Source organism: Brachycentrus maculatus, unplaced genomic scaffold (assembly GCF_059751285.1).
Source record: "Brachycentrus maculatus isolate JH-2025_06_01 unplaced genomic scaffold, ASM5975128v1 h1tg000004l, whole genome shotgun sequence".
NCBI lineage: Eukaryota > Metazoa > Arthropoda > Insecta > Trichoptera > Brachycentridae > Brachycentrus > Brachycentrus maculatus.
This window is the reverse complement of record NW_028280759.1, coordinates 3,109,375-3,136,249: the sequence shown is the minus strand read 5'-3', so window position 1 is coordinate 3,136,249 and position 26,875 is coordinate 3,109,375. Positions and strand designations below refer to the sequence as shown.

At 34.1% G+C, this 26,875-nt stretch overlaps 1 protein-coding gene across 3 annotated transcripts in view; it reads left to right on the top strand.

Moving 5' to 3' along the window:
* The window catches only part of LOC148313953 (cytosolic carboxypeptidase 1-like), a 134,422-nt gene that overhangs the window by 95,974 nt on the left and 11,573 nt on the right, over window positions 1-26,875 (top strand). For all 3 annotated transcript variants that reach the window (XM_088277466.1, XM_088277474.1, XM_088277483.1), the window contains exons 20-21: window positions 13,435-13,522; window positions 22,547-22,717. In XM_088277466.1, coding sequence (XP_088133592.1) covers window positions 13,435-13,522; window positions 22,547-22,717 — 259 coding nt within the window. The remainder of the gene's footprint in view (window positions 1-13,434; window positions 13,523-22,546; window positions 22,718-26,875) is intronic.

Here is a 26,875-nt window from a genome sequence, read left to right as displayed (position 1 = left end):
TAAAATTAGGTAAAAGATATTCTATATAAATATAATGGTAATGATAGTACCTTCATCTCTTGAACACAAAATTAAATATTGCTCATGGCGAATAGCGTGTTTCTTGATAACTGCTAAAATATCGTATAGCTACAAGCATTGTGATATTTAACATATTGGAAATGTGTGCAATTTATTTTCTTTTATTTTCATTTATCCAGACCGAGCCACGGCAATACGTGGCTGGGTACAGCTAGCGTAAAATGAATAACGTTTCATTATAAATATTACTTCGATGCAATATCATTTCATAATTTTATATCATAAAAAAGCAAAGAAGAACAAAAAAATATGTATTATAAAAGTAAAAATAAATGCTTATATCAGAGATCTATTATATTTCTTTTTTTCCTGTTTCGATTATCACGTCTTTTAACGATTATCTCCTGGGCTTTTTTTATTTTGTGTGATGAATGGACAAAAATTCATTTTCATATTATTTTTTGACATCTCACCAAAGATGAAGAAGAATATGGAAGTCTGGGCATTTACGGGGCTGACGACCGTCCTAGGCTGGTTTAAGTGATCACTTTACACACGTGTAACATTCACCAATTCTTCCCATTATTGGCAACCATACTACTCAAATTCCTGTAAGTTCTATATATATATGAACCAATTTTGAAACATTGTTCTTGAATCACTAGAACTTCACTAGAGACATCTATTGGTGAGATAAAAGAAGCTTTTTATTGAGCAGAAACTCTTTTATCAGTAAGTGAGGTCCGAATCCTGGATTATAATCTCACACATGAGAAACGTCTGAAAATATCATTTTTATTATTTATGCTTATAATTTGACCAGATAATTTATTTAAAACATTTTGAGTGTGTCCAAATACTTGTTCACTAAATCTGAATTATCTCCGATTACTCCTGTAATTGGAAGAAATTATTTGTCTAAACATCGTACCCTTTTTTCCTCATGTTATGTCTCTAATCTAAAATCTTTTTTTAACATTTTGGCCAGCTTCTATGATCAATTTTCTTTCCGTGCGACGTAATGCAATGTGCAAGCGGCGAGCCGGCTATGTTTGCCCCCCGCTTGTGCAATGTGTACACATATAAATTACACACTCTCGGGTAACACTTTCCCTGCGCGGCCATGTCCATTGTTTAAGGTCTCTGCTGTAGGTCGGCCCATCGGGTGCCGATTTTACCTTTTGTGGCGACACTCGCATTGCCTCCGCTCTGCCCATATCCTGTGTGCCAAGAGTATCTTCGTGAGAGTACTGGGCAGAAGCGCGTCTATGCTATTATTCATCCGCATATAAACTTACTCTGTACGAATCTAAACATTATCCATATCTAACATGACCGTCTTTGGCTATCTTGAAAATGGTTAAAGGCCCAGTATTCGATAAATCGCAACTTCATTTTCATTAAACCCAGGTGACATTTGACGTAATGTTTTTTTCTTCTTAAAACACCGTTTTTGTATTAAAAAATAAGTTCTTTCTTCAAAACAAAAATATAATTTTTAAAAGAAAAGAGTTTTTTTTTGACATCTCAACATAGATTAAGAAGAATGTGGAAGTCTAGGACGGAGCTTACGACCGTCATAGGCTGATTTAAGTGATCACTTTACAGACATGTAACATTCACGAATTCTTCCTATGATTGACAACCACACTACTCAAATTCGTGGAAGTTCTATATATATATATATATATATGATCTAATTTCGAAACATTGTACAAGAATCACTAGAATCTTCACAAGAGACATCTATGTATTGGTAAGAAAAAGAAGATTTTTTTATTGAGCAGAAATCTTTATATTTTTGTGTGTGATTTGTAGTTAAACTCTTGATGTTGCAATTTGTAATTGTAATTGTACCTTTAATTTGTAGTTAAACTTTTGATGTTCCATCGCATTGGTTGCGTGTTTAACCTGAACGGTTGAAGATCATCTATTAAATTAAGATATGCATTTAAGATGACTTTACGAATGGTCGTAACTGCGCGATAAAAGATATTTATCTTTGGTATATTTTGACGATTATGTTACTCGGAACTCCAGAGGAGAATCGAGCCGAGATGGCCGAGACTGGCTGTGTACGGCTAGTAGGTAGGCGCCACATGGGAGCCTCTTGCCTAGATTACCTATTATTGTCTGCGAATAGCAAATATCTCCTCAATGTTCCTTACTGGTATAGCAATACCTCGCTTTGCGTTACCTCTGTAAACGATACCTCACATTGCGAAATTTATGAATAAAAACAAAGACAAAATTATGAGTATTGATGCGAAGTTTATGTGAATATTACTCAAGATAGAATATACACTAAATGCAACAGAAGTATAAGAGTTAGAAATAATAATGTAGTATGACGGATGAAATTACGAATCTGATAATCTTGATAAAGATTTCAATGCGACCAGCACTTGAGACATTCAAGCACACACTAATAACAATAAGTCTTTGAAAAATAATAAAATTCCTCGTTGATAATTTAGAATGAAGAACGTTCGAAGAAAATAGGCGCCGTGGCGTAATTGGGTAGACGCTCGACTGCGAAACTGGCGTCGCGGGTTCGATACCGGCAATTGCAAATTGAATTCAAGATAGATTTATTTATTAAGTGTTTGTGATGTATTTTTCACATGTGTCTTCCCTATCCTTACTATTGTACGTGCAGACAAGCATCTAAATTATTCTGAATAGACGCTTCGCGGGTTATTCCTTTAAAAAATAAAAAATAAAACATGAACATTTAAACTCTAATAGTGAATTCGTTTGCCTCACTTCTGCGGTGCATCGGAAATGCATATGGTTTGACGTATGAACTCTTTCCCCGCCCTGCCACGCCATCGGTAATGAAACCTTTGGTAGAGCATCCGTAACTCAACAAACGAGGCCACCATTAGAGCCACAGCAGGATAGATTCCGTCCTCGATGTACACCTAGTGAACTAGATCCTTAATACCCCCTTGCCTTTTCCTATTTTTATATTTTAAATGAACATTTATGTGTGTGTTTGTATACACGTTTACAATGTATATGTACCTGTACAAGTATTTTATGTTATGTGTACCTAATCCATATGATCTTTAGAGGTTTGCACACTTTACCTGAAGGTTTGGATTAAAGATCAATAAATAATAAAATTTACTTTAGATAACCGTAAAATCTTCTTGATTTTATACAAAACTGTACAGTTGAAGTGGATGCTTCAAAGCATTTTTTGTACAAGCGGCGTTTTATACTACATTTTCTCGTTTTTTTTATTTGTGAAACCTATCCCTATATTTCTTACATCATAACTACCTCCGTTGAGGATAATTGAGTAACGTTACGATTTTGTTGTACGTACCCCTGTCGTAAAACGAGGTTTATCTGTATTCTGTGCTGTGCAATGAAGTATGGAGATCCGAGCGTGTGTGTGCTCACGAAGCTCTCGATGGCCAGTAAATCAAGCGAGCGAACATCCAAGAGGTTTCCTGCTACGCTGTGGGTTCAAAAGAAATACTGGTCGGCAATAATCGTGAACCAATCGTTCTGCCCTCGTGCCGTGTGGAGCCGAGACAGCGAACTCACAACATCTTATGTTTTATTATGTTTTTTTCACAACATCTTATGTTTTTTTATACTATATGTTGTTTAAAATTATTCGATTTTACGTTTTAATCAAATTCATCATCCAAAAATACACTTCTTCACCTTTTATGGTACCTTTCTTTGTACCATGCCAATCTTTGCATCTTTGAATATAAGATTTGTTAACAAGTTTTTGAGTGTGTCCAAATACTTGTTCACAAATCTGGATTTTCTATAATTATAAGAGTTACGGATGTTGAGATGTCAAAAAAATTGTATGAAATATGACTCCTATAATTGGGGATAATCCAGATTTTTGGACAAGTATTTGGACATACTCAAAACGTTGTTAATAAATTTTATGGTCAAATTATGAGCTACAAATAATAAAATAAAAATATTTTTTTCTGGCGTTTCTCATGTATGTGATTATAATCCAGGATGAATCTCACATACAAATATAAGAGTTTCTGCTCAAAAAAAAAAACTTCGTCTCACCAATAGATATCACTACTGAAAGTTCTAGTGATTATTGTACAATGTTTCAAAATTGGATCATATATAGAACTTCCAAGAATTTGAGTAGTGTGTTTGTCAATCATGGGTAGAATTAGTGAATGTTACACGTGTGTAAAGTGACCACTTAAATCAGCCTATGACGGTCGTAAGCCCCGTAAATGCCCAGAAATACATATTCTTCTTCATCTATGTTGGGTTTTAAAAAATAATATGAAAAATCATAGTCGCGATAATTTTTGTAATCAACCAAATATTGCTTATTGGCCAGTTGGACTTCCTTGCCCGAACATATTATATGTACTTGTAATACATATGGTATATACTTGGAAGATACAATGTTAACATCCAAATCATAAAGGTATATACATTTATATTGTATATATGTACATATACACCCCCGAAGACCTTGACGGGACGGTAGGTACCAGCACGTAAGTACTTGAGTACATATGTATCTTCATTGTTCAATCTCATAAAATAATAGTGCATTTTGATCACGCGTCCAAGCGGCAGCTGGCAGATAAATAAATCATACGAGTTCCGAGCACGAATCGTTCAATGGCTGAATCATAATCATAAAGCATAAAGCCCGCTCATCATTACGTATTCAATTTAGTCCGTAGGATATTGCTCCAGGATTACGTAACGTTTCCCGGTCTTATCCTTGCGCCTCAGGGCCCATGGCTCAAGGCAAACTGTTCGCTCAATTTCACTACCGTAGGTATTTTTCATAACATATTGGATATTCCTCATTCAGTGTGGGTATTTCCAATTGTTGAAAAATGTTTCAATTGTAAACAGAATGTGCAAAAGAAGGTATGCAGTTGACGAAATTGATGAGGCAATAGGACATAAATATCTATTAGATATAGTGGTATCTTATTAAAATGAAACATTTGAATATACCACTTTGATGAGTTTCATTTATATAAACGACTTGTTTCGAAAAAATACAGATGTTTTCATCTTCTGGTACAAATTAAATCAATTAATGTTTTAATTTGTACCAGAAGATGAAAACATCGGTAAGTTTTCGAAACTAGTCATATATATAAATAAAACTCATCAAAGTGGTATATTCAAGTGTTTAATTTTAATAAAACAATCAACATGTCGTTCCACAAAGTAAATGCCGAATCAATAAATAAAATAGTGGTATCTTGTTTAGAAAATATGACAAGACGAATAAGTTTTTAAGACATATAAACTAAAAATGCTATAAATCGTGGAACATAATAGGCAAGGAGAATTTTCTAAGGCAACTAATAAATATTAAAAATAAAACATATTGGATTGCTTCGGGCATTGTATCGTGTCGCGTTTAGATGATCGATCTACCATTTCAATATTCGTTAGCGCTGCTAAGCCCGTGTTTAGTAGCAAAGTTTAAGCCCCTGAAATAAATGAGGATTTTCTTGCGAATCAGCAGGATCGCACTGAGTATGTAAGAAGGCATATTGAATAACCGGAATTCATTTTTCTTGAATGTTTTTCGAAAATACTTTGTGGCACATTTTATAAACTTAATAAAATAAAACTACTTTGATTTTAACCACTTTTTATTGGTACTTTTCTCCAACCGGTTTTTTAGAAGCTAGCTTTAGCTTATAATAAAATGAAAAGTTTTCTCAATAAAAAAGGCTTCTTCGTCTCACCAATAGATGTCACTAGTGAAAATTCTAGTGATTCTTGTACAATGTTTCAAAATTGGATAACATAATCCAAGAATTTGAGTGTGGTTGTCAATCATGGGTAGAATTAGTGAATGTTACACGTGTGTAAAATAACTAAAACCAGCCTATGACGGTTGTAAGCCCCGTAAATACCCAGACTTCCATATTCTTATTTATCTTTGTTGAGATGTCAAAAAAATAATATGATTTTATTTTATTATAAAGTTATTTTGTGTATATAAATATTCAATTTCGTACACTCGGCGGTCAACCGCAGAAAAATAAAAAGTATATTAAGTTGTTCTGACCGTGCTCTATGGGGACATGATGCCATAGTAATAAATGTAATACCGAATAAGCGGTTCTCACGCAACAGTCGCACACCGCACACCGGGACTTTGGCAACGTTTCCTTAATTGATTGTAGATTAAATCAATTGTTACGAATCGAAGTCACATCGCAACAAAGGGCCTCGGAGTGTAGCTCTCTTTGCCTTCCCTCGAGTCATGTTCCCCGGTCCATCACGATTGGAATTAGAATGTGAAGTAGTTATATTACGCCATATCGTGATGCAGCGAATCAATGTTCTGTAATATTGTTGGTTGTCTCGGTCATTGCCGTTCTGAGCTGACATTGATCTTGTGCCTCGGCTCGCTGTGGTAGTAATGGGAAATCGCCGCGAGTAGTGGTAGTCGGCTATAAGTGAGCCTTCCAGTCACAAAGCTGCATTTCTGCGATTCGCTTTCAGGCGAAGAAGCGATGTTTACAAACATAATTCTATAAAACGATTTCGAATTTGAGGTTTCATTTTTTCATTGGTTTGTTGACTTTACTCCGAATTTCTGTCCATAAACGTATGTTCTCTATATTTTAGCCTTCAGTAAAGCTGCATCACTGCGATTCTTTTTCAGGCGAAGAAGCGATGTTTACAAATGTAATTCTACAATAACGATTTCGAATTTGAGGTTTCATTTTTTCATTGGTTTGTTGACTTCACTCCGAATTTCTGTCGATAAACGTATGTTCTCTATATTTTAGCCTCCCAGTCGAAAAGCTGCATCACTGTGATTCTCTTTCAGGCGAAGAAACGATATTTACAAATCGCTCACTCCTTTCAAGAACGTCATTAATAAAAAAACTTGTTTTTTCAGGAGAACGTTTTTAATGTTTAAAAATATAATACAATGTATTAAAAATAAATATCAAGCCACTTATTGAACTTTTAATTGTGCAACAGATCTTTTTAGGTAAAACCTTGAGGTTTTTTCTCTATTTGAAAAATATTTAGTATATTTAAAAAAATAATTAAACAATACCTTTTCTTCAAAATGCAAAATCAACACTTTCTGTCCTGTAGCGTGTAAATATTAAGTTAAAAATATGCCTCTTTTTCTGGGATATAGTAAATTTTCTGGGCATTCCGAAAACATGCTGAACAATTGAAAATTGACGATTTTTGATTTATGACGTTCTTGAAAGGAGTGAACGAAATGTATTCCTTCGATAACGATTTCGGATTTTTAGGATACACTTTTTCATCGGTTTGTTGACTTAACTCCGAATTTCAATCGATAAACCTATGTTCTCTAGTGTTATGTTGATTGCCTTCAACACTTTGTTTACTCCGTTGCTCGGGAAGGCCCTAGCGTTTATATTTGGCAGCAATTTAAGTTTAAGTGGCGCGATGAGTCGGGCAACGCAATTATCTCACCGATCTTAATTTAATAATAGACAATGCCGCTGTTTTTATGCCTCTCCCAAGCTGTGGCTTTTTATACGCGGAGTGTGCTTAATGGTACCTCGAATCGGGATGTTCCTGAGAACGGTCTCCCAGCCCGCACGGCCATCTCCAGCAGCGTGTCAATGAACCATTTTAACTGTAAAATTGAGGAACGAACCGAGATGGCGAGTCTATCTGAATATCGTGAGACTCCGGCCTGATGAGCATATCTATTTGGCATTTTGTCTGCATTTTCCGAAAGTTCCAGTCCTCCCCGAACCGTTAGGATGAACTTGCTCGATATACCCCTGTCATTGTGTTCCCCGAGATGTTATCTTCCCGCGAACGCTAATGATCCACCGCGCTGTGCTCGAATAATTGCCGCTTTCGCGATGTTTCCGCTAACACGGCCGATCGCTCGTATTCACTACCAAGGAACATAACTCCTCCGCGTTGTTAATCCTTATCATTTTCTTCATCGATTATTTAAATAATTATGGGAATTTTCTACTCACCCTTTGCACGTATAGCGTGTAGTTATTTGTTTCATTATTTATCCATTGGTCAGCTTCGTAACTAAAGGTATCGACTTACTACGCAAAAGGTTAAGTTTAAATCGTCTTCTCGAGTCTCTTCCGAATCACTCGAGTTTTGTCTCAACACCGAGATCATCTTCAGATCCATCAGGCGGTAAAGCTTTTAAAGGTCATTAATTATTAACCGTTACTCGATACTATATCAAATTTGCTACGAAATAATGATGCCTTCTTTTCCTCCCGACCAATCTATTTCAACTCGCTTCATAATGATGGGTATCACGTTATACGAAGTTTATCTTCATTATATTTATGCAATTCATGTATTACGAATTTCCATTATTATAATACTTATACGAATTAAACGCGATACGGGTAACTTTTTTATCGTATTATCGAAATTACGATTAACAAAATTCAGTAATAATAATGATCTCGGATTTTATGTGAATTTGTATGTTTTCCATTATTTCAAGCCGATCTGTTTTCACGAGCGTTACTCGATATGATTCACACAGGATGTACATATACATATTATTACCGTGCGTGATGTCCAATGAGGCTTCTCAAAATGTGGTGCGAATGTGGTGTGAAATTTACACCCTGAATATACATATTTCTAGAATCGTTAAATCAGCAAATGTGTTTCTGGAAGTCTCGACTATTTTGGCAATAACGTTCTGACCTTGGAAGGTATTCTAGGCTTTTGTTGCGCTTTTTTCCTCGTCCATTTACAGATTTCTAAGAAAAGGGAACAGATTTATAGCCTTGCTGTTTTGTAGGATTCTTTTTTAACACGCTCCAGCGTCCTCCCTTCTCTCTGCTCCTTCTTTCCTCCCTCGTCCGACCTCTACTCTCCTTCTATTCGACAATTCAACTTTTCTACACTCGTTCGGACAGAGCATGCAACCGAATCACTTTAATTATCCCCCCTGCGACGGTGAAAGAAAATTAAATTAATTTCATTAATTCAATTGTAAAATAATAATTACTTTTGAATAGGATTGTAAGATAAGTTCTCAATTTCATCTTTTGTAATTCAATAGAATACTCGTAGTTGATTTACTAACTGTGATTTTTTTCACAATGATCACAATAAATTTGTGAAAATGTTCATATAAAACAATCTACCAATATCATCTTTTTAACGGGTCTATTATTACATAGTTTTTAATATTACACCCGACTTCAAGAAAGTGAATTGTAAATTCAATGCAATTAATACCTTATTTTTATTTATTTTCATTAATTGATTCGGCTTTTGTGGTAAAATCTATCAATTTTTGATTGAAGTTTTACTTAGTCAATACTACTATTTCAAATAAATGTGGTATTTACTAAGTAAAACATAAATAAATTGAGAATATTTATAATACTGTTTGGATTTTTCTTGTTTATAGACCCGATAAGCGTTGCATTACCCTAGTGAAATAAGTTCTAGATCTCTCAATCATGCTTTTATGACTATAAGCGTTACAAAGCGAATCGACAAAAATAATGAAATACTTCTCTACGACTATTACAATGTTTCAAAACGATTCTCCTCAAATTGGCGCAGCCGAGAAATACTCTGTTTTTTCAGTTGAATGATGGTATGATATTATACTATGCTCGGATTTGTGGTGTTCGTCTTCTCAGAGTCGGTTGGTTTTTTCTGTCGAACTCCAGACGGCCTCAAGGCCGCCGTTCGTTGTAAAACTGTTCACGTCTCATCTATTAATGCACATCCCTTGTCGCTGATCGGAAGCTTTGATACAATACAGTATACACTCATACCCACCTCACACATACAGTCAACTTGTGACTGGTGACTCATGCAGGGAGCTTTCGCAGGCAACTTGTAGGTATAACATACCTATTGTGTGAATATATATATATATATATATATATATATATATATATATATATATATATATATATATATATATATATATATATATATATAAAATATAAATATAATAAATGTATATATATATATATATATATATATATATATATATATACATTTATTATATTTTATTTTAACACTTTATCGTCCAGGTCGAATGTCGTTCAGAAACCATTTTTTATGAGTAATAAGTGCCACCTAAATTACCCCTCACCTTTAGAATGACAATTTTCTTAGACGCTCATACTATTTTGACGAGATTAATTTGAAGTACCCATCTTTCTCTTCTTCTTCGTGTGACGAACTAATATTTTAATCTGTATAGAGTATGTAAATGTCTGAAAAGTTATCCGCGTAATTCCTCGAAGAATTGCCGCTTATCAACACGGAAAGTATTTTCTATATTATGTAGGTAATTCACACAATTATATTTTTTTTATTTCTCTAATCATTAAACTTCTTTAGTGTACAAATCAAGAAAGCGGTGTTGCCTTTGTCGGGCGTAATTAATTCGTAGAAGTTCTCAGTAATAAATAAGTTATTTATAGTTTGAAGTGCCTACCCTCGATCGTATTCCTGAATTTATTACCTTTAAGGATATTAAGGAGAGCTATTGGCGTTAAATGAGAAGATGCCGGAACTGAATTGCAGCGTTTCGTTGTCTCGTCGATGTGTGAGGAATTATTTCCTATCCCTGTGCGATGGATTAAAGGTCAAAAGTCTAGAGAGACGTTATATATCTGCATTGCTTTATTAAGCATAATGCCCATGCTGAAAGCTGAACCCTTGGCACTTCTAGCTTGTTAAGAATTGAGTACCTATCTTAAATAATGTTAAATACTCAGTTTGAACGTACTTGGGTATTAGATTTACTCTTCTGGTAGAGATATTTAGTTTACGGAGACGTTATAAATTTGCATTACTTTATTAAATATAATACCCATGCTAAAAGCTAAACCCTTGGTACTTTCAGCTTGTTAAGAATTAAGTACCTATATTCAATAAGCTCAAATACCTACTTAGTTTGAACGTCATTGTATGTTATATTTACTCTACAGCTAGATTTTTAAAACGGCACCTTTTCGTTTTTTGCATATTATTAAAACACTTGTTTTTATCATGGCAATTTTAACATTATCCAAAGTCGATCTGAATAATTACTTTAAAACTTGCTGCTAAAAAATCTCAAGTTATTAAACAAGGGAATGCTGATCTTATTTTTATATAACATCAGTATTTTTCCATATTTTTTACACATAACATTAATATTAATTGGCACTTATTGCATATGTCGTATGTGTATCTATGCGTGTACGTGTGTACACACATTTTGATTTTTAAATGCAAACACACAATACGTATACACGTATTATGTGTTTACATTTAAAAATCAATACAACTTCTTAAATGCTCAGACAAATAACTTGAATTTCTTTATTCCGATGCCTAGTATTGGTAAAAAAGGTATCTACGTCGTTTTATTTTTTGTCACAACGTATCTGTTATACATTTTTTAAATGATTACGCTGTCTAGCTTACTAGGGCAAGTTCCCCGTTCAAAATGTAACAAAAGCGACAATGTATGACAAATTAACTATATGTATTTAAGAAAAATGTTTGCAAAAAAGCGTTAAAAAATAAGATAAGAGTGAAAACAGCCATGTTAATCGAATCAGACCTTAATCAATAACATCAGATGAAAAAAACGTTAATAGCCATCAAGTCCTCATTGATGCGCCACTATCTTGGTCGGGAGGAAAAATAAGAGGAAGATGCGTTCGCCTCGAACATGGTGAATGTTGTAAGCGGCGTGTAGGATCGCCTCGAGCGGAGTGCGAAGCGGACGACTCCTTCCTGTTGCTCATAATGTTATGTGCCTTTTCCATACATAATATTATTATTTCTCCATTAAACGCGAGTGGGTTCATCATGGGAAAGGATGCGCACTGCGCAGGTACTCCGGTACTCCCCCTGGGAAGGTAATGACACGGTAATAATCAATACTGATTTTAAACGATTAGCGAAACGTAATAATTTTCGAGCAATCTCCATCTTGATGTACATATACATGTATTATATGTATGTACATACACAAATACTTTAATCAAGCATGTATCTGATACATATGCGTATTTCGTTATATCGATACCTCCAACGAATGATGTTATACCTGCCATTAACGCAAAATTGTTTAGTGCAGGGGTTCCCAAAGTGTGCGCCGCGGCGCCCTGGTGCGCCGTAGAAAGTAAAGAGGGGCGGCGTGAGTCGATCCTCTATCATTATCCGAAACCACAAATATTTTCTTTTTTATTGTTCTCTGTTTCAATTATGAATTCTTATAAATATAATAAAACTCAATTTCATATTGTCGAGTTTTTAATTTTTGTGCTTATCTACCCAACTATTATTATTGTAGGTACCTATATCTTTCGACTATAATATAAACAGGATCTTTCATGAAGTGTCGAATCTTATTTCTATTTACAAACCAAATCATAATAAGAACATGCATTTAGCTTTATTATTTTAGGGATTATGACCCCAATTCTAGACTTAGGATCAGAAATAATGGTAGATCTTGGGTGGAGAATTGAATTCCTGCCTGTATTAAGCTGTTTAGGAAGTTCTCTATCTCTGTTGTGAGAGGACACTGTAATAAAGTTTTAAATGTCACTATTCCTTCAAATCTATTGTGATACGCGTTTCGGTGTACTGAGCATCATTACGGTGTTTGATAATGATGCTGAATATATCGAAAAACATATCACAAAATGTAATAATCAACGTATCATTTCATCAATTTGCAGTGCCCTATGCACCATTGTGTGCGAATGAGGGTCAGTAGTAGTAGTAATTATGTAAAAAATTTAATGTTTTAAAAATTGTACTATTTTTTTTTTTCGTTTATTGTGTTAAAATAGATATGTACAAAAAAAATTAAAGTGTAAAAAACAAACACCACTGACAAGACACATATGATGGCTTGATGGGTCTCCGCAAAATAAATATTATTTAGTAAATATATGAACGAATACATTTTAAACAAATAAGTGAAATTCTGAGTGTAAAATTATGAATTCTCTGCATAGACGCACATTTATACTATGTTTCTCCTTAGTGAAGCGATCTGTTAATTTGTATTATTCCTCGAGAAAAATAAATACTGGTTTTGAATCCAGTATACAAGGTTTTTTTACATCTAAAAATCAAGTACATATGTGCAAATTTATATGCTTACACCCCTGGGTTGAAATTTATCACAAACAAACCTCGGATTGTGTTACTTTTAAAAGGATAAATAATTTCTTTATCGCCATCAATTTATTGTTGACTGCAATAAAAACATTCGGTTATTGCATCGAGTTTTTTACTATCCTCCGCTACAAGCATTACGGATGGGCGTACCGAGCTCGCCGTGGAGAATTCACAAATCAAATATGATTTACCATAGCGACGAGCATCCGGACTGTGAGAAGCGTTCCCTCCGCAGTCATCACTAATGGCTCTCTTTGTTTACAGTTACAGATGCGGCCTGACGAACGAGGACCTCAACAGGAGATGGAGCAAGCCCAGCCCGGTCCTGCATCCAGACATCTTCCACACGAAGGTAATGTGACATTGCGACTTCTTGGCATATGCTTCTGCCCAGAAATGGTCAATAGTTGGTCGAGGGCTTATTATATCAGTTTTAAGGGAAATGATATAAGTCATGTACATATATTGAAAGCTCTCGGATTTTGTGGAATAACATGATGATTTAAATATAAAAACAAACAAATGTAGCACTAAACACTTGTATTTTTGACTTTATTCATGTAAACTCGACTAGTTTCCTGCCCAGAAATGGTCAATAGTTGGTTGATGGCTTATATCAGTTTTAAGGGAAATGATATAGTACATAAGTCATGTTCATATATTGAAAGCTCTCACAACCGCATTCCCGGTCGGATTTTGTGGAATAACACGATGATTTAAATATAAAAAACAAACAAATGTAGTACTAAACACTTGTATAATACCACTTTTGACTTTATTAATGTAAACTCGACTAGTTTCGAGAACTATACACATATCGCTCACTCCTTTCATCAACATCAAAAAACTTGATTTTGCAGGAGATCGTTTTTTAAGTTTAAAAATATAATGAATTGTATACAACATTTTGAGTGTGTCCAAATACTTGTTCACAAAATCTGGATTATCTCCAATTACAGGAGTTATTTTCATATTATTTTTTGAAATCTCATCAAAGATGAAGAAGAATATGGAAGTCTGGATTATAATCCAGGATTCGGATCTCACATACTAATATAAGAGTTTCTGCTTAATAAAAAGCTTCTTTACATCTCACCAATAGATGTCTCTAGTGAAGTTCTAGTGATTCATGAACAAGGTTTCTAAATTGGTTCATATATATAGAACTTCCAAGAATTTGAGTAGTGTGGTTGTCAATAATGGGTAGAATTGGTGAATGTTACACGTGTGTAAAGTGATCACTTAAACCAGCCTATGACGGTCGTAAGCCCCGTAAATGCCCAGACTTCCATATTCTTCTTCATCTTTGATGAGATTTCAAAAAATAATATAATGAATTGTATTAAAAATAAATATCAAGCCACTTTTTGAACTTTTTATTGTGCAACAGATCTTTTCAGGTAAAACCTGAAGGTTTTCCCTCTATTTGAAAAATATTTGGTATATTTAAAATAATAATTAAACAATACCTTTTCTTCAAAATGTAAAAACAACACTTTCTGCCCTGTAGCGGGTAAATATTAAGTTAAAAACATACCGCTTTTGCTGGGATAAAGCACATTTTCTGGGCATTCCGAAAACATGCACAACTGAAAATTGTCTATTTTTGATATATGACGTTGTTGAATGGAGTGAGCGATGTGTCAGGTCTGTAGAAGCATATATGGTCCTGTCTTGACCAGAATGGGTCAATAGTTCCATGGCTTATTATATCAGTTTTAAGGGAAACCGTCATGTGTATTAAAAGCTCTCCCAACCGCATTCCCGGACCTGATGTATCAGATCTGTAGAAGCATCTAGGCTTCGTGACAGACCTCTCTTGCAAAGCAAATTCATTTCATGGACTTAGTTGCGAAAATTATTTTAAAATGTGAAACAAAACATCTTCTCTTCTTCTGCTTGGTGTAGGCCTTGTGGCCTGTTTTAAAGAGGGATTAGCCTCCTGCGATGTCGATTCCCAGCTTTCGAGCCATCTCTTTAGTGGTCTGCCCGGCAGTCATCTACCTTGGGGTTGGCCGTACAGTGCAATGTAAGGGAGTATGGATGGTTCCATTCTCCTCACATGCGCATACCATTGTCTCCTACGTTGCCTTCCCCACCTCACAACATCTTGAACCTCGCATATTTCCGTTATCTATTCTGTCTCTGAGACTCTTGACAGATACGCTTCTTAGAGCCTTCATTTCTGACGCGTCCGTTCTGCTTTCGATCCCATATGTCATAATGGGTCGCATACAAGTATCCCGATTTTACTGTGAATTTACATTGATCCCTTTCAATGACCCTGTCACTGCCAATCTAAATAAATACAAGGTTGTAAAACTACCACCAAGTTTCTAGAAGTACCTCAGTGACCGTCATGTATAGCTACTTATTCGAATTGTATATATGTTATAAACTAACTAAATAACCACCAGGCCGCTTTTCTGCGGGGGTAGGCAGAGAGGATAGAACGTCATACCAATTTGTCTTTGCAAACAATGTTTGCCTCTTCTACATTCATGCATCTCCTCACACACTGATTTCAAGTATTTGAAATAATTGATTATGCCAAGATTTCCTCGGTCTTTGTCTGTTTTTATTGTCTATATTCTATAACCATTTTTTTTTCAACCAATACACCTATTGTCGTATATTGAAGATTATTATCATCAAGGTGTTTTTTTTATGTAATGTTTTTTACCCGATCACACATTTTTTTGTTTCTAATTATATATATTTTTTAATCCTGGCAAGTTTAAAATATAATACTCGCAGTTACTTGCTATGTTGATGTCATTTCGAATCTTAACACGGATGCTGCAATCCGAATTACGTCTGTAGATTGAATACCTAATTTGTATTTGATTGTTTGCTTGGTTCGGTCCATAGAAAAACGAAATGAGCAAAAAATATATTATACTGATTTGATTTTTTTATCAATATTTATTTATTATTATCCCATTAAGAGGTGGCCAAATATCATTCGCGGTCATCGCCCTATCCTATTATCGTTCTCTTTCCCTCTTTATTTGAACACTATGGTATTTGATTGAATTTTCGCCCACACATCATGCTAGCTGGTACCTATGTGTGTTCACGTTGCATGTGATGTAGGTAGAAGGCACGTATGTTCCCTCTTCCTAAACACATGTCGCAAGTAATTAGAGAAATATACATGCACCAAGTATTCCGTAACCTCAACAAAACCTAAATCCATTGTGTTCAGTACTTGTACTATAGTTAGTTGCGTTGTTCGTTGATCATCAATCGATGCGCGCTATGAAAATATTAACCCTTTCACTCCCTACATTGTTTAAATAAATAAAAATATATTTTTTCCGGTAAATTTTACTTTATTTTATTTTACAAGAGTTCACACATTTACTCCTACCATTATTAAAAAAATATTTATACTCCATGTGATTCCATTCTCTATACATCATTTTTATATCATAATCCACGTCTGTATAAGCGCCTTTGTAGTAGTATTTTACGAAAATGGCGTTTAATTAATTATCCAAAGTTATTATTTATTATTCGTTTTAACTCAGTACTGAAGATAACTTTAACTTTGCTTCTTTTTTTTAATCATTCACTGCATGACTATACGGATCCACAAGTGGTTTCGAAATTCCAGTGTCATTAAAAGTTATGGTTAGAAGTAAACTCTAAAGTTATTTGCGCTACGTAGTTAAATCTGCAACTTCCATTTGGAATCCCATCCTAGGTGACTATAGATGCACAGTACACACTACTTATTACAAAACACTGTAATGTTTCTTTTCTATTTCAAATAGAGCAAGACCCCGATAAACACGGAGGATCCCAACGCTAAACGAAACAGCGTTCAAAGAGACCTTCTTAATACGTACAGTAATGATATTAATTCGACCTGATTCATAACCACAATATCATGAACGATTCGGGGACACCTAATACTACCACGTTATACTGAAACAGCGTTAATTGGGGCTCTAACTGTACGTCATTGAGTTGCCAAAATGTAAAATAATGCTTTGCTGAGGTGTTAAAATAAATAAAATACGAGTAGTAATATAAAAACTATACATTTTCTTGATGACTTTATCACTTCACCAAATATTGTAATAAATGAGTTTGAGAGTAAGGATTAATAAGGAGGTCTGGACATTATCAGGGCTTACGATCTGCCATAGGTTTTTTAAAGTGATCACTTTATCTGCGTGTAACAATCACCATTCTACCCATGATTGACAACCACACTTCTCAAAATTTTGGAATTCATGTATATCTATACGATTTAATTTATACGTCACTTCATGGGCGAGTGCGTGGTAGCTTTTTATTTAGCAGAGTCCCTTTTTTTAAATATATCCAAAATCCTTACGGAATAATTTGGACACACAAAATTTTGTGATTTTTACATCAATCTGTATCCAAACAATAGATGATTGATTTACCGGGAAAATCCCGGTTGAATAGATTTCACGGTTAATCCAGGTGCATTAAAAATGGTTCATACTATATTTAGATTTATTTATCTGTAAAGAGATTATTATACGCAATTTAAAAGTGTTTTTTGAATACGGCGTTTTATCAATTACTCTAAACTTTTTGATGAATCGTGGTACAAATATTCCTCAGAACCATTTAAAGGTGGAATATCTAATACTATTTTGTTATTCAAGACAGTTCTGAATGTGGGTTTAGGCATCCCATGGTTGATCGCATAATTACTATTGTCTTGGTATTTTTCGAAACGTGCCGGTTAATCCGCTTCCCGGTAAATCGAGAGTCTAGTTCACCTTCTTCTCTCCTCTGGCCTTACGATACTTTTGCATGTTCGTTCCTTGTAACTCATCTCTATCGGTGACTGAGAGCTCTTCGCCTAATATAATATCCCATTATAATTATTTATATGTAGGTGTTATTAGCACTTTGACTTTGAATATCGCGTGATATAATCTTCATTTTGTTTCTTCGTTTATTCCGTGATCTTAGCTAATAAGATAATCTTTCATACTTAACTTATTGTATTCATTGCGTGATATTATTTACAGTTTTTAAATTTTATCTTTGTTAATTATACTTAATTGTGTTGTTATTTTTCAAAACAGGTTTTTATACGTAAAAATAACTACCTAATTTTCTAGTTTCCATCTCCGTGGTGTATAAATGAGCATATTTGACTATCACCAGATAAATCTCACGTTCGATTCCCGATAAGGTCAAATCATATATTTTTTTATGAATAACTTGCGAAGCCTCTTTTTTTAGAGGCTTATCTGTAGGTGGGATAGTAAGGATAGGAAAGGTAGATGTGAAAAATACATCACAAATACCCAGACCAATTGAAAAAAAATACTTCACTTTTTTTTTCATTTGGCGGAAATCGAGCCCGAGACCCAAGCTCTGCAATCGAACGTCTGCCCTAGTACGCCACAGAACCTGTCTATAAAAAAATACATTAACCTAAATATGCTTTACTATCACCTAAATCAAAAATCTTATATTGAATTATTTGAACCTTGATCACTTCATCTCCATATAATTGACGATACAGTATCCTACGTACGTACTTGTGTGCAATGAAGGATATATAAAAATAATTTAGTTTTTTGAACTGTATGTTCATTAATGGGTTGATTGCCAAAAGGCGATATCTACCACCCTACGTATTCATTTCGTCGCTTGATTGATTTGTTGGATATCAGCGTCCATTAAATGTTCTGAACAACGTCAATAATCAAATTTCGTTCACGTTATAAATAACGAAGAACTTCGGAATATTCATAATAGTAGATCTTAACTTCCGGAAGTATCTTTATTATATAATAGCTGCGTACAATTATTTATTAGATACAGATTTTTTATTGATTGCCTTAATATTTTATGTGCTTCTCGTCTAAAAAAGATTTTTATAGTGCTTTTATATTACGTTTTATGATGAAACTTACAGATAATGTAATGCGTCCAGATTGTATAATACGTAAAGCCTATACCGCTAAGGTGAATGCCTAAAAGACCCGTTTTTTCAATATCACGCGTGTCACATTACGTTTTAATTGTGTTTTATTATTCCATACTACCACAATGCACGCGGTACAAGTTTCACACATTGTTGGGAACAACATCAAGAGTGCAAATCGTGAATACATTTTAACCGTCAAATTCATAAATTATATCAAAATCGTGAGATATTTCTCGGCTAGGCGGGATACTGGGCATGTGAATTTCCCACAAAACAAATAATAAGGTACGAGGTACGAAGCCCATCGCCGTTGACTCTTGAATAACTGTAGGTAGGGAAATTACGCGGAAATAAAAACGCAACGGGAAAAGGCAATAGTTATTTGTAGCTGCGTGCATAATATTGGAACAGCTGTACGTTGATTATACCGCGAAGTACTCAGTGTCGCGGTGGAGTCGTTCAGGAAGCGAGGTCGCTCCCGGCCTGGTGTCCCCTGATGCTCGTCCAGGTACGAGACCTCCTCTCGGCATTCCGCTGTAATCCATATCCGTTCTGCGACGAAATATGTATCATTATTATTATTCTTTTTTTTTAATACAAAACTGTAATATAATTTTTTACAATTTTTATAATATGTCATACAAGTTTTTAGATGAACGCCTCACTAAGCATAGCCCGTAACGAGACGTTCGTTTACATTATTTTAAAAAATATAAGAGAATGTTTATATCTAGATAATACAAGTAATACAACACAAAACAAAGTAAATTGATATAAACAAAATTATAAAAGTTTATTTGAACAAAATACACATTGCAACAACAACTGTCCGCTGTTGGCTGTCTCTATCTTGGTGGGGTGACAAACTTTATGCAACTCTTTTGTCCCATATTAAGAAGCCACTTCTTTACTTTTTTCTTTAGATTATCATTATGTATTTCTAATACATGGAAAGAATGGTTTATATTATATGTACCTTGTCTCAACATGACATTAAACATAGGTGTATCATTATTTTTTATACGAAACGAAATGGTAGTCTGAATATCCCAGGTCTTATGACCTGGCTTTTAGCTGGCTTAAGCGATCATTTTATACACTTGTGTAATGTTTACCGTTCTATTTTGTATATTAAAATCATTGTTAACTTTGTGGTATAGTAATATAATACTCTCCTTATCATACATCGTTTACTTTGTGGTTTAAAGTCATATTACACAAAGTGAACGAAGAAAGAAGTGAAATAAGGAGAGTGTTTTGTTCACCATTCTGCCAATTATTGAACATCCATAGTGCATCAATTTTTTAGACCTGTATATGTGCAATGGTCTGGGGTACCTTCCATAAGCGGGTAACATTTTTAATAGATTTAGAAGTATGTCTGATTGTGGCGCCATCAGTAGAGAAATTTGGCAAGTATTTATATAGCTTGCTCTATTAAAACATTTTTTACGTTTTTGCTCAGACTTCCATTTTCTTTTATACAAAAAAGAACGATATATATTTTATATCGAGTTCAGACACCTATGATATTGACATAACATCCGTAGTGTGAATATTCAGGTATCTGATATGATAAATAATAATATTTTTAATTGATTCGGCATTAACTTTGTGGAATGGCATCTTGATTTTTTTTTAATTAAACACTTGAATATACCACTTTAATGAGTTTTATTTATATTTACGACTAGTTTCGAAAACTTACAGATGTTTTCATCTTCTAGTAAAAATTAAAACTGGTTTTAATTTTTATCAGAAGATAAAAACATCTGTAAATTTTCGAAACTAGTCTTATATATAAATAAAACTTATTAAAGTGGTATATTCAAGTGTTTAATTTAAAAAAATAATAATAATAATATTGAATGCGTATGTTTAGCTTGTTTTAGCTTCACATGCCGAGCTCACAGCTACCGCTAGCACCACCAGACACCTAATATATTGACATATCATCCGTAGGGTGAACAATCCAGTGTCTGATATGATAAATAATAATAATATTGAATGATAAACATACACATACCCAATAATATTGTATATGTGTATGTTTAGCTTGAATTAGCTTCACGGCTAGTGCCACCATCGCCAAGAGCCGGCTAATGAACACGAACGGACTCCGCGTCACCTCGGCCGAGAGTTAATCACCCTGGACGCTATTCCCGCTGGATAATGGGCCGTTATTACGTATTAAGTCATTCTGCGGATTTTATCATAGCGCTCTTATAGACCACGACCCGACTCTGGAAGATACTTAAAGCTCGCGGAGATCCATAAAAATATAGCAGCTAATTTATTTCGCAGGGTTACCGGCTGTACCTAATTAAATACTTGGCGAATTAATGAACAATCCCCATTATTTTACAACATACATATCGCAGTCATACAGGAGAAAGTGACCTAGTGCATTTTTCACAAAAACGTGATCATTGACTATTTGATATCTTACTAGTTTAATATTGCCCTGAAAAAAATCCCTAAGGATTTTAAACTTGGAAGTATAATATATTAACTTGTTAAAAATGACTAACTGCATTGACATTTATTTTCTTGCCAAGCAAAAGTGACTTTAATGGCCCTTCTGAACATTTTACGTTTTGTTAGTTGGTCACTTTCTCCTGTCTGACTACTATATAATACCTACGAGTATTTTTGCAAATCATACGTTTTTTATATGGAAGTATCTTATTATATACAAGGTCTATAGATCATTAAGTCGATTTGCGTTTCTTCTAGTTTAAAAAAAACACACATTTTATTTTAATGTGTGTTGGGAAGGCTAGGAATAATCTAGTGTGTCAATCAGGAACTTCTCACCATTTGTTCATTGCTGGAAAGAAAGCATCAACAGATGTTCCTTTCCACAAGAAGTGGGTTCGTCATTTTGTGTCCTAGCTTGATTTATTGTACCAATATCCTTCACTATTTTTATCATATCGCTCATTCCTTTCAACAACGTCATATATCAAAAATCGACAATTTTCAGTTGTGCATGTTTTCGGAATGCCCTGAAAATGTACTTTATCCCAGCAAAAGCGGCATACTTTTAACTTAATACTTACCCGCTACAGGGCAAAAAGTGTTGTTATTGCATTTTGAGGAAAAGGCATTGTTTAATTATTTTTTGAAATATATTAAATATTTTTCAAATGAAGAAAAATCCTTCAGGTTTTACCTAAAAAGATCTGTTGCAAGATCTCTCGTAAGAGTGCTTTATGAACTAACACGGATACGATGTCGGATAGATCCTTACCCAGAGTCCTGTAATGCGCCTCAAGGTGTTGTCTTAACAGCTAATTTAACTGCCTCGTAATCGGTTTCAAATCCTGAAATATTTGCTGCAAACCTCAGTAAAACTTTATTTAAAATGTACTTTTGATATGAAATTTTGATCAAATTGAAATATAAATTTTCAAATATGATGGACATGTTTTGTTTTTCCAGGGTCTCCTGGAATACATGAGTCACGCGCTCCGCCGCCCCGCAGTGATGTACTGCGACTTCCACGGCCACTCCAGGAAGAAGAACGTGTTCCTGTACGGGTGCTCCAACGCCGAGAGCTGGTGCAAGACTGACAGAGATAGGTCGACGGATGAGGACAGATACAAATTCATGGTAAGTTCTTCATCTCTAGTTGATGAAGGCTAAGATCTCAAACGTTCAAATTCAGAACGCGAACGGCCTCGCTATGGGCCAGACGTGTTTGGCGCATAATTTTTGTTTTAAGAGTACTTATTAAAATTATTTTTCTAATTTTTGTAACTCCTTACCTTTCATTTCAGTAACTGTTTTACATTTTTTTTGACATCTCATCAAAGATGAAGAAGAATGTGGAAGTCTGGGCATTTACGGGGCTGACGGCCGTCATAGGCTGGTTTAAGTGATCACTTTACACACGTGTAACATTCACCAATTCTACCCATGATTGACAACCACACTACTCAAATTCTTAGAATATTTTATCCAGTTTTGAAACATTGTACAAGAATCTCTAGAATTTTCATAAGTGACATATATTGGTGAGACGAAGAAGTTTTTTTACTGAGCAGAAACTCTTTTATTAGTATGTGAGATCCGAATCCTGGATTATAATCACACACATGAGAAACGCCAGAAAATATAATTTTCATTTTTATTATTTAAGCTTATAATTTGACCAGATAATTTATTTACAACATTTTGGGTGTGTCCAAGTACTTTTTCACAAATCTGGATTTTCTCCATATTATTTTTTTGACATCGCATCAAAGATGAAGAAGAATATGGAAGTCTAGGCATTTATTGTTTTCTATTCAAAACCATATATTTTTTGCAATACGAAAACGGTATTTTAAGCGAAAAATTCAATAACGTCAAATGTTACCTGGGTTTTAAGAAAATTAAGTTGCGATTCATCATATATTTGGCCTTGACGCCCGTTGGGTAACTTTTGGGACAACCTAAAACGTAAAATTCAAATACCTTGACGTCGCCCACCTTATCAAGCTGATATACCCTGGGAATATTAGAAAGAGGGGTAGGGAGATGAAAGAAAATTCAGCACAAAAAATATACTTAAATTGATTTAATTAAAAATATAAAAATTATACGAAAGTGACTTTAACTTAAACTAATCTTATTCACTATCTTAAATTAGCTTAAAATTAATTAATCCTATCTTAAATTAAACTTATTCTAACCTTTGGTGGAAAAGATGCGCCGTGGGATGCTGGGGTGGCCGTGATCCTTTGTGAAAAAGCTGCGCCGTTGGATGCTGGGATGAGGTTCTTCTTATGACGGGGCGCCGTGCGATGATTCTTGCTTCTTATCTTCTTCTTCTCCTAGTAGAGCTTCAGCTCTTAATTTGAGGCTTATGACCCGGCGTGGGTCTGCTTTTGATACTCCGGATGAGTAACTCCCTTTTTTCTATCTTCTCTCTCCCTGCGTAGAGCTCCCGCTCTTCTCCTCACTTAAGTCTTAAAACCTGGTGTAGGTATGCTCCTTCTAACTGATTTCTCCCGACTGCTCGATCCCCCTGATCTCTCCCGACTGCTCCTTCCAACTCCTCGATCCCACTGATTTCCCGAAAATAGTGCCCCTTCCAACTGATGTCTCCCCGTTATATTCGGTTTCTCTCCTTGAAGATCACGCCCTCGAAACCATTTTTCATTGGCTGACGGTGCGCTTGTATCCACCCCCAAAATTTTCAACGTCTAGACATCAATTAGCAAACTTTTAATTTTATTTGCGCTATATAATAATAAAGAACCATCGGCAAATATCTTTACAAAGGCCAGCGGGTTGGCGACAGTTTTTTTATGATTCAAACCTTTTAAATACATTTTAGTTTTATGACAGGTAAATTATAAAAGGTCGGAGCCATAAAAATATTTGCGTGCACAGAAAAATTTTTTTACCTAAGACTAATTAAATTAAACGATTGATAATTGATTATTTTTGCCAGGCTAGAGGAGAAACGTGGTTTCACCACGTCAACCTTTTTCGGTAAATTACCAAATAACTTTGTTTAAAGTCAAAACACAAAGATCTTACAAAATTATTTTGTATGTTTTAAAATGGATCATCACAAATTTAAACACTCGTGTTTAAACGTTGACTTTACTGATATAAATATTTAATGAACAGACATTTTATATGCGGAATTTCACAATGTACAACTTTTTGATGTTCTATTATAAAATATACTAAATAATTTTTGTAAAATCACTGTGTTGTGATTTAAAACAAAATTATTTAGCAAGTTACTAACTTTAAATGTTGATCTAACTGATTTGAGTATTTAATGAATTGTCTTTTACTTTTCAAAATTCCAAAATGTATGATTATTATTTTTAATAAAAACATGATGTTTATTTCTACTGAAATTTCTTATTTTTGTGACAGCTGTTTCGCCTTGCAAGGGCATTATCAAACTATATCGTAAAAACCGCATATATCAAAGAGTACATTTTTCATTGACAACAGTCAATATATTTTGTAATTTAATACATATAAATTATTTTACCCAAAGGTAAATGGCTAACACAAAAATAAAATAAAATTTAGTATTCATCAGTCGTGTTATACTAATTATTTATTTTAGTATAACACGACTGATGACTACTTTTTATAGTTTTTTTTTAGTTTTTTTTATATAAATATAAAAAGAAGATTATATTTTAGTATAAAAAGAAGGTTCGACCATTTTTAACGTCTACATACAACATTCGATTTGAAAATTCGAAGAATATTTTTTATAAATGAAATTAGGTATAGGTACTTGTTTTTAATTATATGCTTTAACTTATGTTTGTTGGGTATCTACCGTTATTATAAAGCGTAGATATTCGTTATTTATATTATATTATACATTAATACTGTGCTTTTTTATATGGACTTCAAATTTACCGCTAGAATATAAGATCGCATCGTTTACGCAAAAATTTTAATCGTTATTCGTCGTGCTAATTAGCAACACTAATAACTCCGTTTTTTAAACTCCAACCTACAATAACTCTTAACTCCGCAATTAAAAATGTATAATTGGTCTTTCTCTTGTTAAAATAATGTTCTTAGCATGATCAAGTGTTTCAAATACTTGAAGAGTTGAAGTACTACTTAATGGTCAAGTCAAAATAACGAATGCAGTCGAAGTGCGATCTCTCAGATGAATGTTCGGCAAAACGATGGTCCATAGTAGGATGAAATCATTTTTCTATGTCATAGAGAGTCTTTCGATTACTTTTTCTTGGATAAGAATGGTAACGTTTGTTAGTCTTGCAGTCCAAATACTTATACTTATCATGTTTATTTTCACGATTTATTTATTATTTCTATCAGTCATATTCAAAGAATCTATAATTTTACGCCCACCAACCGAGCCACCTGATATGGCTTATCAGTTGAGTTTTTTTATACTTTTTTGCTATTTGCATCTAATTTGTAAAAAAAAATACAATAAGAAGGCAAATATCTACAGAAAAAAAAACGAAAATATTTTGTTTATTAAAAGCATTGATAATTATTTTTTCTTAAAAATTTTTGCTGATACTTTGTGGCACATTTTATAAACTTTGTAAAATAAAACAAAAACTTTTTTTTTCACCACTTTTATTTTCGGTGCTTTTTCTAACTGGTCTTAACAAGGCAGCTTGTTATCTTCAGGGATGGATATTTATCATGTTTGTTAGTTTGTTGCTCAACTATGATATCCATTCACAAAATTACACGTACTGAATGTGACTGTAAATCCCTTTCTTTTTCTTCTTCCTGGTTCCATTCCAATTTTTCGTCTTTGTAGACTTTTGGGGTCAGCTCTCTTCGTTCTTAGGTTTTAGATTCTCTTTTCATGGTCAACGTCACTTAGATCATGCATTTGAATCACGTTTTATTTCTGCAGCATCCATGAATTCTTTGGTCTTCTTCTAGATGTCTTTTGAGGAAGAACTTTGGTGATTGCCTGGTTCACAATATGATCAGGTTCTCTATGTGTTCATACCATCTCAAGTGCCTTTATAACTGTAAATCTCTTTGAAGGTAAATATAATAGGGTACAATTAAAATGTGAAATGTTAAATATTTTATCATATAGCGGAGTATAAAAAGTTTCCCACAGTAGCTTCCTGTGTTGTTGCTTGCTCATACGACAAACTGAAATGTCGTTTATTTACTATGGCATAATTTACCTGTAATGTATTACCGCATAAATAATATACATATTCCCGGGTTCTATACATCGTAACACGTAATACAGCCTTCACGAAGTTCTTTATCATAATACATAACCCGTTGAAA